This window comes from Vidua macroura, chromosome 18, assembly GCF_024509145.1.
Source record: "Vidua macroura isolate BioBank_ID:100142 chromosome 18, ASM2450914v1, whole genome shotgun sequence".
Taxonomy (NCBI): Eukaryota; Metazoa; Chordata; class Aves; order Passeriformes; family Viduidae; genus Vidua; species Vidua macroura.
In genome coordinates, this window is record NC_071588.1 from 7,723,017 (window position 1) to 7,736,003 (window position 12,987).

General features: G+C 41.0%; 1 protein-coding gene across 4 annotated transcripts in view; it reads left to right on the forward strand.

The window, feature by feature from the left end:
* The window catches only part of GNB1L (G protein subunit beta 1 like), a 44,509-nt gene that overhangs the window by 29,945 nt on the left and 1,577 nt on the right, over positions 1-12,987 (forward strand). For all 4 annotated transcript variants that reach the window (XM_053993507.1, XM_053993505.1, XM_053993508.1 and 1 more), the window contains exons 4-6: positions 289-451; positions 4,152-4,250; positions 8,959-9,174. In XM_053993507.1, the coding sequence (XP_053849482.1) occupies positions 289-451; positions 4,152-4,250; positions 8,959-9,174 (478 nt within the window). The remainder of the gene's footprint in view (positions 1-288; positions 452-4,151; positions 4,251-8,958; positions 9,175-12,987) is intronic.

Consider the following 12,987-nt stretch of genomic DNA (forward strand, 5'->3'; position numbering starts at 1 on the left):
ACAAGGAAACAGAAACTGTGATTGCAGTGTATCTGACTGGCTCCCAAGCCTCCCCCCTCCCAGGGATAGTTGAACCTCTTGGCCAGTTCCACAGCTGGCAGAAGGGTGGTGGTCTCAAGGACACTGAACTCCCCCCCATTTCATAAAACACCCAATTAACGCCCCCACAGAAGCTGTTCGAAGCTTGGTCCTTTACTGTCTGTTAAAGACCCAGTTCAGGTTACTGCCCTGCAGGCAGCCAGGCTTCCTCACACTGCAGCTCATGGATAACTTATTTTACTGTAACAGTCAGGGGCGCGACCAGAGGATCTGCTTGTGGGATTTAGCAGAGGGACGGACTTCAGTGATGGATTCTGTCTTCACGGAGCATGTGGGATTCTGCAGATGCTCTCTGTTAAAGGTGGCGCAGGGACGCTGGCTAATAGCCATGGCAGCCAGGAGCCTGGAGGAGGTAGGAAGTGTCTCTTTCTCTGTGCTTGAGAGGTTGCTTTTGGTACTGAAATGACATCGTTCAGAAGGGGAAACATCAGTGCCATTGAATTGTCTGCTCAAGAGCAGGCAGCACAAGAAATCTTTGGGGGTTTTAATCACTAATTCTACTGCCACGAGGATGACTGAATTATATAACTCATGCTTTAATAACAAGGATACCACCCCAAGATTTATTTGGCATTTAAGTATTTGCAGCTGCTGCTGATCTTTACATGCAGGCGTTTTGAAAACTCTTCTGGTGCTGCTGAATACTGGAAACAAGAGTCCTTCTGGGGAACTAATGGTCAGCAGGTCTGTCCTCAGATGGAGGAGCTTATATTCCATCTGAAGCTGAATCGGGTTTGGCAAGAAGAGGGAAGGTGCAGGTGATTTGTAATGCAATAGTTGGTCTTTCACCCCAGGCTAATTCCTTACCTGGAACTGGGGCTGGAAATAGTTGAATTACTACTACCAGCCAGAGGTTTGCTCTGTGTGAGATAATTGCAGGGTCCGTTTCAGTTCCTGCTGGGTAAGTCCACATCTAATGCCACTATTGCAGCACTCACTGACTGACAGCTTTGTTGGCAATGTCCACTTCTGCTTTGTAAGAAATTACTGTTTTGTTTTCTACAATGGACTGTTTGAGGACATCACACAAAAATAATACTAAATACGTGACATCAAAATACCAAAATTATGAAAGAAGAAAAAAGTGGCATAAATATGAAATGAAATATTGTAGCTAAGTGCAAATTGCTGATGAGCATAAAAGTTCACATGCATTTCTGGACTATAGGTTGTGTATCTTGAAACTGAAATTTGCATATTTTATACATGAAGTAATAAGTGCCTGTATTACAAGAAAATGTGTTCTTTTTATTATACAGAAGTTAAGCACATATTTAAGTACTTTGTTGACTCACAGCCAGAGTGTTCACCCTTTTACAGAACTAGATATGCCTGTGGACACAGACACAGCACCAGTAAATACAACCATTCTAAGTCCCATGCCTTGTTCTGATCAAACAAAGAACTCCCTCCATCTTAAAGCAGTGCTCAATAATACTTAAGTTAAACAAAATTGACAAGTGCATTCTCGTGTCAGCCGGAGAAGTCCCGGTAATGAAGAATTAAATAATCAACTGACCCAAATAGAAGACATTTACCCTGGTGTTGCTTACAACTCATCTCTGTTTTATTCTCATTTGTTTGCTTGGGGCCTGCAAGAGAAGAATGATTTGCAATCTCCTGAGGTAGAAGAGTTCCACTCTGTGTGTGAACCTTTGCATTAGAACTGTGTCATGTTTCAATAAATTCACATAAGCTCCCATAATATATAGTGCTTCCAAACAGGCAGCACTGTGTGAGACACAGTACATTTGCAGCTTATGATTAAAATTAAGACTTAATAAGTGTTTATGCTTGGCTGGTGTCCAAAAAAAGACTAATTTTGTCTTAAAGGAGGTTCAGTCCATAAATAATGAGATCTGAACAGGCATTTATTTGTTCATGATTGCATTTAAATCACCAATTATGAGTTACATGCACTTTTCTTGCCAATTTGCCAAAAACATGTTAAAAGCTTTATTAATGTGAACAAGAGAAAGGGTGTGTTTCCTTGTGGCCAGTTTTAGCCACCCAGGAACACTATTAACCTCAGGCAAAGGCAAATCTTTCTCCTATTAAGCAAAACCAGTATAAACATGGAACTTCAAGTTTTAGGTTACAGTTGTCAAAATATGTGAAATAGTATTTATTTCTAAAGCTCAGTTGCCTTTAATGCAGACAGTCTCTGGAACTGTCAATCCAGCTCAGGCAGCAGGTCATGCCTGCCTGCCTTCTGCACAAAGCTTTTCTCATTGTTGTTCTTTGGCCTTTGCAAGCCCAACTGTAGCCCTTGTACCAGTTCATCTGTTTTCAGTCAAGGTAAAGCAAAGAAGGTTTGGTTTTTTCTTTTAACCTGCAGAAGTGCCTTTATCACAGCACATTTACCCTTCTTTATTACATAAAAGTTGCAGTTTTGGTCTTTCCTAGGAGGCAATGCCCTTTGGAGAGACAGTGATGAAAGAGGCAAGATAAAGGCAGGTCATCTTCATATTTATAGCCCGTTTCCTGCCACAGCTAACTTGGTCATTATGTTGATAGCAAGAAAGTTGACAAGAGAAAAGCATCTTTTGTTAAGAGTGAAGCTCCAAAGAACCAGAATTCTCAGATGATCAAACTTTGGTCTGTTCCCAGGTTTGGTCTGCAGACTAGATGGCTCTTGGCTGTAGTCACTATTCCTCAAATCTGGAAAACAGTTTCCTGCTCTATTGCTCAGTGGCTTTTGAAAGTTTTCTGTATGTTATGTGCAGAACACTGTACTCACAGTCTTAGAGTGCAGCTGGCTTTTGGCAGGCTGGCTGACAGCCTCTAGAAATAGGAAGATGTTCTGGCAAGCTTTGAACTAAAGGTATGGGATTAGAAAGCCATCGCAGCTGCCGTGGTCTTGATTGATGGTTCCCAGAGGAGCCATATTTGTGTAATACCTCATCTCAGATGCTTAAGGAAATTCGCACGACTGGGGCTGTCCAACAGTGCTGTTGGGCTCTTGCACATTCTGGAAGAGCCTAGAGTGGCTGGTGATGCTGGATTTATCAAATGTTTCAAGTAGTTTAATTTTACCACATAATGTAGACCATTGTTTATTTAATTAGAATAAAAGATCACCTTGGTGATAAAGTATGCATGTGAGAAACAGCAACATTCCTGGCTGCAGGTTTTCAATACCCAAGAGCTTCTGTTTCTCCAGAGTTCCAGGCTTGAGAATCAGCCCAGAGCTGAGGCACTGACATGTCAATCAAGAGTCTCAAAATCTTCCAGTACCAAACTAAAAAGGCAGACTCCGTGATCTTGCCTGCCATCATCCTGAGGTGGAAATGAGCTACTTCCTTGGCAGAGGAACAACTTGCCCAATGTTTAAAAAAAAAAAAAGTCAAAACCACACAAACCAGGTCCATGATTCATTACCATCAGAGCAAGCAACAATGGATGCTGCTCTGTAGAGAGAACAGGTGTTTAACACAGCATTTTCTGACCCTGCTTTAGACAGGGTCAGACAACGTTGTGCTAAGAATACCTGTGTGCAGACACTGCTGCAGCCAGCCTTAGCCAGTAATTGCAGGGTTACGATTTGTTAGTGCAGTCAGCAGTAAATAAAAAGTTCCCTTTGCCTGTATACACTGCCTGTATTCCCATGCAAGCTCTGTGTTACCACAGCAGCACAGAGGAGAGAATGCAAGTGTTCACAGGTGAATACAGCCAAAAAATTAGCAACAAAGCTGGTAAAAGGGGAAAGAAAGCAGGGGGTTATGTTCAGATTAAGCAGTCTGCAGTATTATCTGTTGTGTGCACAATGTCATCCACTGTTTGAAAAGAAGGTTGTAATTAAATAGAAGAGTAGAAGAAAAGGATGTGTTCACTCTAGCAATTTTGTCTAATCTTTCCTAAAACAATGCACTTCTTTAGCTAGCTGTAGATTCCCCTTACAGCTCCAACTTAGCATGCATTCCTCCGTTTCCTCCAGACAGTTTTTACTGGAAGAGCCTATACTAACCTTAATCACCTTAAAAGACTTGTGTTTTTAACAGCAGAATTTTGACCTGGAGCCTGACCAACTCCTCTTGTTTTCCTGATGTCAGGTTCAGATTTTGGAGCTGCCATCCAAGACGTCAGTCTGTACCTTGAAACCAGAGGCGGGTGCCAAGCTGGGCATGCCCATGTGTCTGAAGTTATGGCAGGTAAGGCAAGAGCGCCTGCTAATTGTGAAATGTTTTCCCTGTGATTCATTTTATATGAAGCACATGAATCTTTCTTCACTTGGATTTTGATTTATAATCAAACCAATCAAGTAATTATACTATTAAAGGGGGGAAAGATTTGTGAACATCCTTAATGTAACTTTCAGAGCTTTCCAAGCTTTAATGGAAGATTTGCAAATGCTCAAGGAAAGCTTTGTATCCTTAGGATAGACACAGTTTTTGCATCAGTCCAGAGGAAAATGAGTGACTTACCAAAGCCAGTTGTTTGATATGGTTTCTCACTGCCTTAAGACTGATGAGAAATGTTTGGGTTGCTTAAAAACAGTGATTTTAATGGCAGATTCCATTCACTTCAGTGCCCTCAGGACGAGGAAACACTCTATGAACATTTCTATTCCAGACATACAATAGGAACAAAATATTTATGGTGGTACTGACTACAGGCAAAAAGGTAAATAAGAGAAGTTAGTGAAAAAAACCCGCATTTGCAAAACGTTTAGCAGATAATGTTTATGGGCTGCCAACAGTGAACACAAGTAATACAAAAAGGTGGCAGTAGAGGGAAGAAGGAGTTCAGGTGATTGGCCTGAAACCTCCAGAGAACTGGTGGCAAAGCTGATTCCCATGTAACCCCCTGACAACACACTTCTACAGGTCTACAGCTGATGCCAGGGGTGTAATTCCTGCAGGCTCATTGTAACATTTGTGTTGGTTTTGGTTGAAAATATTATCAAAGTCTTGGGTGTGTTCACCCAAGATGCTGAACCGACTGAAATCTAGAGAAATTCAGTTGCTGACTTCAGACAAAAGCCAAGAGAGGCCACAATTGAAGTTCCATGCTGTAATTAAAAATTAGGGGAAAAAAAAAAAAAAAAGAGGAAATTAAATAGGCTGATTAGGCTTTTGTTAAACAAAGTTTCTCCTAAAAATGCAATCAGTGTTCAGTGCTTGATGAAATGAATGGGTCTTTCTGTCTCCTCGACATTTTTTAATAAGATGGTGATAACTGTGGAAATGTTCGGTGTTGAAAATTTTTCTTGCCTATATAAGAAGTCCTCTGTCTTGCCCTATTTTCTACATGCATTAATATTGATATTCCTCTAGGAAGCAGAGCAGGTGCAGAGTCTTAATTTTATATAGTTTTTGATTTTGTTGCCAGTGGGGATAAAGCAGAGGACTGGGAACTGGGAGAGCTAAATTATTCCATTCAAATTCTGACTTTGAGAACTCACCACAACTTCCTAGACTGCACCAGGCAAGTATAGATAATCTCTTAGAGTCTCACAGCTGTATTTGCTCTTTTAAAAATGTGTGCAACTTGGTTTAAAGGCATGAGGAAGAGGGTACCCTTAGGGAAATAATTGCATGTGGTGCACCAGAGTGATGCTCTGCATTCTGTTCTGTGGTTGCACTGGAAGTGGCTCTCTGAGTAACCCTGTAACCATAAACCAGGAGAACAGGAGCTCACCCAGCTGCACCCCTTCCTGAACAGAGGCCCTCCAGGATTTCTTTGTACACGGCTGTGTTGGGCAATACAGACATACCCAGCACTCAGGGGTTGCCTAATAGACTATTTGATGTTGCTTATGGCACAGTAAATTAACAAGTTGAAACAGAAGCTGATAGGGAGAGCCCCATAAAGGTCTGAAGGAAGAGTGCTGGGGGTGGTTGGCCAATGATAGTTTGGGGGCTGCAGCCAGATACCATCATATTTTTCTTCAATTCAGGTAAACAACAAACCTCCCCAGCAGTAGTGTGAATGAGAAACTTTACTATAGAGCAGAAGGCAACTGAGGTTAGGCTTGTAGATTAAGCCTCACTGGCTACTCCTAAGCAGTCAAAAAGCTTGCAGCTATTTATTTTGTTCTTTTGAGCACTTTCCCCCCTTATTTTTCTAGGTTTGGCTTTAAAGATATTAGTTCATTCACTGTATTTTGAAGATTCATGTTCTTAAATACATCGTCTCAGTTTCACACCTTCCTGCTATTACTAATTGGGTGGAGTAGGATTTATAGGAGTAAGAATAGTCTTCCCTTAAATTTTTTGCACTTCTTGGGGAAGGCATCATATTGCATAATGGTGCAAACAAAATAATTCAACAAGAATAATACATGTTGAAACTGGAAATGCCGAGTTATTACTTTATATAAACTATTGCAATTATTCCTGTTGAGTTGACAGCAGATCACCTTTTCTTCCTTCCTTGACAGTTATCCAAATGCAACAACAAAATGTTCTGCTTAGGAAGAGCAATGATTTATAATTTAATTTTTCTACTGAAACAGCACATGAATGGTGAGACTTCTCTCCAGCAGTGTCTGTTATTGGGAATTGAAATAAATAGGCCGTTGTGAAGCACTGCTTGGTGAGTCCAGGCTCAGACCAAGAGCTCCACTGATCTTTCAATAACTTTTATTGTTTTAGTTCATGCACCCATTGAAATATTACACTTCATATGGTTAGGAAAGTCAGGAAGAAGTAGTGTGGGAGACCTGCATTTCATAGGAAACACTACTTGGGTTTTAAAACACACCAATCTTAGATCTCACTTACAAATTACTGTTTTTCAAATCTAAAGTGCAATCCCCACAGCACAAAAAAAGAAAGGGTTTTGCTTGGCATTCCCAAAATGTTGAGCACTCACCTGTCTCTGCCATCTGCATAAGGGTGAGGAGCTCCTGGGGAAGCCACCATCCCGCTTGGAGCAGGGAGAGGAGCTGACCTGTTTCACTGCCTGATGACAGCTACAACTTCTGTGAAACCCCAGCTCTGAGGCAGTCCTGTGCTCACAGAAGAGCAGCACAAATAATTGTGGGGTCTTTTATGCTTAAATTGCAGGCTTTCTTTAAACTAAAAAGTACTATTGAATACTATTAAATAATGTTTTGCTTTGAAGATTTTACCCTTTATTAAATACAAATAAAATCTGGAATACACATTTTATTCAGATTTTTTAAAAACATTTTTGATATCTGGTATCCAAAACCAGATATTCTTCATCCAAAATACCTGATGAGTTAACATTAATTCACATGTATCTGACGCAATGTATGAATCAAGGTATTAATTGCTCTGATGTTATATTATTTTAGCAAATCAAAATTTTGACAGAAAAATTGTTCGTAATTCTGGGCACTGTGAGAAACCTGCTTTGTGGGCCTTTCTAGCCAGGGCGTGCTCCCACCTTTTCAAAGGAAAAAGGATCTTAAAGGAAGGAAGGAGGCTCCTCCAAAATCCCAGGTGTGGACAGACCCATTCAGAAGGATGATATAGGGGATTTCCTAAATTTACAAGGATTTCCCCTTCGTTTTCTTCTTTTAAGGAGCAGTATTGTTCCCTGCTCATTGAGCTCTCTACTCCTCAAACACTTTTCTAGGCTGAGTAAGGCTGAGAAAGCACATGAGGCTGGTACTCAGCAGTTGTGTTACTCAAACCACCCATCTCTTGTTAGTTTAACTTCCCCCAGAACATAAAATAACCAGTGGGAGAACAATCTGGATCATTAGTAGAGGCAGTGAGCCTTTGGCCACTACAGGTTTGTATCATGGCACTGACAGCTAGTGAGTTTGACCTCATTCAATAATGTGATACTGGTAAAAATTAATTCTTTATGCCCTTTATCTTAATTGAATACTGAGCAAACAAATTCTGTAGGAGCAGACAGTGGTTGGAAAGATCTGAGTACTCTGTTGGATACATTTCTTAGATGTGCCTACGTGAGGTGGTAATAATCCCAATGTCTATTTTGACATTTCTTCTCCTATTAAAGAAATAACTGGCATTAACAGATGCTGGTTTTTAGTTGCTTTTCATTAGGGATTTGCATCTTCACTCTCGTAACCAGGTACTGCTTACAGGATCATTCGTCTTTTGGCTGGAGCAATGATGAATATTTTCCTTAAGTGTGACATGTAATCCAGTAATGTTCCCTTCTTTGAGTTATTTCAGAGGCTTAAATAAATTAGGTGTCTGCCCAGGGTGCCCTGCCCTTTGGCCTGTGACATCATTAATCAAAATAGCTTTCAATTGGTTACAGTGGGACTCGGGCGCCCATTAACCCCTTGGTGACTGACCCAGCGGTTCCTGCTGGGAGGTTCAGTGTTTACCTTCAAGCACTGTGGGTTACTTGGGCAGGCAATCCCTCTGTGCAGCCCTACACCTGGCAGTGTGGAACTGGAATCCCTGAGCTGGCACTTCTCAATGCCCACACAGGCTTGTATTGCTTGAGAGTAACTCTCAGCTGCTCTGTGGAATTTTTTCTATGAAGTGCAAACAAAGTTCAGACCATGAAGTAAAGCTCCTGAAAATTTCAGTCTCTTTTCAGCTGTTATAGAGGGCAATAGTTTGGATTTTCAGAAAGAAATTTTCTCCCTCTGTATGTATGTGTGTGTGTATATATATATATATATATATATATGTATGTGTATGTTAAATATGTATAATATATATAAAACTTAGAATTTGATATGTAGATATAAAACCTGTAAGTGCATATTACCTAGTAATGCTTTATGTAAATGGATGGAATATCAAAATTTGACATTCAGATATCTAAACTTCTTTTCACTTCTACATCAGTCAGCATTTTAATTTATTCTCTTGGTGCTTGGACTAAAACCTACACTGGGACGGTAATTTTCTTAACAGACTATTTACTTCTCAAACAATTTTATTTTTCCTTAATCAGCTCAGCTGTGGTTCACAACCTGTGCTTCTGGCTGGCTATGAAGACGGATCAGTTGTCCTCTGGAATGTGCCAATGGGAAAAGTGTTGAGCCGACTCATTTGCCACCAGGAGCCAGTGATGAGCCTTGACTTTGACTCAGAGAAGGCCAAGGGGATCTCAGGCTCATCTGAAAAGGTGCTTAGCATCTGGAGCCTCAATGAGCAACAGAACCTCCAGGTCAGGATCACTGGCCCTCTAGTGTCATTTATCCCACTTTGCACTAACAGTTTGATAGACTAAAAAAATATTTAGTCATGAAGAGGAGTTGTTGCAGATCTCTAGCTAATTAATCACAGACTGGTTAGAATGTCTGTGCTATGTGACTAGACTTAGCAAAAGATGGTGAGGATTTAAAAAAAAGGAAAAAACTCTCTCTCACATGTTTCTGGTTTTACCAAAGTTGCAACAGTCACACAGGCCTAGCATTACTCAAGCCATTGCCTCTGTATCTTCATTTATCACATTGGTAGTATCCAGCTCTCGGAATGTCCTAAACATTATAAATGAGTTATAAAAATGAGAAACAAAGGATTGCTTTTCCAAAGGTTCTGCTTGAATGGCTATAGCGAACTTTCCACTGTGGGAAAGACAAGAAGTATTCCATTAAACACTTCACAAACAGAAAGATTAGGAGTAGCCCAGCTAGCACCAAGAGGACATGAGGTTTAGGCACCCAGCTTTGTTTGGCACCTACAGGGCCCAGCCAGAGACACAAAATCAGGTAATTGGCTGCCCCAGTTCATGTCTGAGCTGTGGAGCTCTGAATGGCTGGGTTAGAAGGAGGTTGTGTAATCCCCAGCTTGGGCTGTGCTAGGGAATGGTCATAAATACTGCTTTCCTCTAGACAACTTTAGCAAGTGTTCCAACAGTGCCAAGGTGGTAAGTACGACCTGGAAATGGTAGGTGTGGAAATAAAGTGCAAAAAGGCTCATGAAAATTAAAACAGCCCATGCACAGTCTCTCCACTGCTGGGTGCTTTAACCTTTTTAAAGTGGCAGTTGTCCCATGGAGAAGGCCTGAATCAGCCCCTGTGTGCCCATGTCATCCTTGAGAAGAATCTGCCAGATACACCAGTTCAAGGGAGAACAATAATTGCTGTTCCACCTTGCAGCTTTTATGGAGTTTTTTTTTTAAGTAGTACAGCAAGTTAATGCTGTTTTCTGAATGGTGCTACAGGAAGAAAAGCACATGCTGGGACATCCAGTGGTAACTCATAACCTGGGGGACACTGTAAAGGTGTGGAATCTGTGAGGCATCACCACGGCATCTGCATTTCTGGGGTGGCAGGGCAAACACATCCAATCCCAGTGAAGTTTGGAGGACATGGCACTCACTGAGGAGGCAGCTGAACCTTCATACACAGTGCAACACAACATGAAAGAAGCACTCTGCACTCTGAACAAGTCGTGAAGGTGTCTGATACACAGTTGTCTTGGTTTGGGTTTGCTGGTTTTTTGGTCCTGTTTGCCCTCCCCTTGCCTAGCCTCCTCCTGCTTGTCACCATCTGCACCAGGTGTCCTTAACTCAGGGAAGTGGAAGGAAGGTGAGCAATCCCAGTATGAAACTCGGTATTGAGATTCTTTCTCTAAGGTAAAGGTGGCAGAAATCTGACATCATGACAGGCTTCTTAAATTTTCAAATACTCTGGTGGTGGAGAGAAAGTTGTTCTTTCATATTAATTATAGCAACACTTTTTTCCTAAAATAAAAGCAAATACTGTTCTTTACAGCGCATTTCACTTAGGAGTTAATGGTATGCAGGGCTACAGGTACAACTTGCAGGAGAAACAGTTGTTCACCTGAAATATTGCAAGTATTGTTTTCCACAAGGAATTCCCATTCCCAGGGAATGTAAGATTAGCTACACCTTCAGCACCTCACACTGAGAGATAGAAGGTTGACTCAGAAGAAATTTAAAAGCCAAGTATTATAAGCTACAAGCAATATTCCTGTTCTTCATGGGAGCATGAATGCCCTAAAAAATGCATCTTTCATATGAACACTATGAGATTGTCAAAGACATAGATTAAGTTTTTTTTCCACTATTGCATTAATAATATAAACCAGATGGGGATTTTTTTTCCCTGACATTCCAGGTACCTGAGGTAATGGTAGACGTTGGAAAGCCACTCAGTGGCACATTATTTTTATTCGAAAAGGTTTTAATAAGTAACCGTGGTGCACAGATATCTGCCGTTGGAGAGGGAATGATGCAATGATGGTACTGCAGTTCTGTTTTAAGTGGCAGTGTTCCAGTGTGTCAATGAATAGATGATGAAGGTAACTGCAGAGTTTATTGCTATGAGGAAAGTTTGTATTGTCTCCTACAGGAAAGTTGCTGAATTCATCACTGTCAGCAAATGATAGGATTGGTTATGATCCTTCTGATTTGGATAAGATAGTGTAATTATGTGATGATGTTTGTGGTAGAATGTAGGAGGTAAACAGCTTTTGCAGGTGAATAAACAAAGCAGAACTAAGAAATCTGATAACCATAGAAGCTTCTCTTTATATGACAAGAGAAAAAAATCCTGTAAGCTGTAATGTAAGTTTTGTTGGTTTAGTTGCTGAGGCTTTTCCCCCAAATGCTGAAGCTTAGTCTGCTGCTATTTTGGTTATTTTCCTAATAAGCAGAGGGCTTAAAGACATGCTTTGGCTGTAGATACAAGTGTCCTTGGTTGTGACTGGCTGAAAGCAGCTCACCTATTTTTACCCCTTTGTTTTCTAAATTAACAAGCTGGTTTTCTGATTAGGAAATTATGTTGGTATTGGACTGCTGTAGTTAGTGACTTACTGTAGTAAGTCCTGGGATGGCACAAATCCTGGCAGTAGGATTACACCTGGCTGCATATACCTTGAGCAAGTTTTCTCCTTTGTGTTGCTTTTCTCTCTCACTCTTGTATTTGCAGATCATGTACAAATGCCCACTGTTCCCTCGTGTTCCATAGCCAACAGGTATCACCATTACAGGCATCCTTTTCAAGTTGTAGCTTGCTGAGGACATGCCATTTCTCCAGTCGCCCTGATTGTGCTGTATGGATCTTGCCCACATAATTGACATTAATGATGGGAGCACCACGCCTGGGATTGGTTATAGCCATTAGCTAATAATCTCAGTTACGGAGTAAGACCCATCCTACATTTGCCAGGCTGGTGATGTAAGGAATAAATCTTTCCCTTGCCAGGACATTTACACAAACAAAAATTCCACTGAGGCCATGCTGCATTAGGCCTACCCTGGGGAGTTTGGAGCACATGTACTAACAAAAAGCACAGGTTTTACAGTAGCAAGTAGCAGCCCCACCAAGAGGCCCCCATACAGCCTGCTATTTCTAATTAGGCTTGAGCAAAACTTGCTGTTCTCTGTTCTCAATTTGTCATAGACACATTCTTCAGGTTGTCTTTGAAAAATAAAGGTAATAGAGCATGTAAGAAGCATGTCAAATTTGATTCAACCTTTTGTCTTACCAAACTGCACAGTTCTTGCTGTTTGAGTAGGTAGCTGGGCAGTTCTTGTATAGTTGAAAAATAATTGCTTATGGCTTTGTGCCTGTAAGGTTCCAAGATGTGTTCAGCTGCATCTGAAATCAACCTTGACCAACATTTCTGGAGTTTTCTACATCCAGTATAAAGGATAAAAATACCTGCAATAATATGTCTTTATAACCCTGTACTAGGTATGCATCATGGAATGTCGTTCAAGGAGGAAAGCTCCTCAGGTGTGATGTGCTTGTCAATCCCTTCCTGCCTCAGACAAACGTAAACACAACCCAGTGAATTAAAACAGGCACTGGACGATATTAAGCTTTGGTACAGGATAGCTACAGACTCAGGCTTAAGGAGACAGTGGCATTAACATGTTGTTTCCAATGGTACTTACAAATAACAGGTCAGGGCCAGCTTTATAAGCCAAAGGTGTTTTCTCCATTTTGAGAGAAGCTGAGCTGTTCCAATACACACACACACACACACACTATGTGCATATTCCACA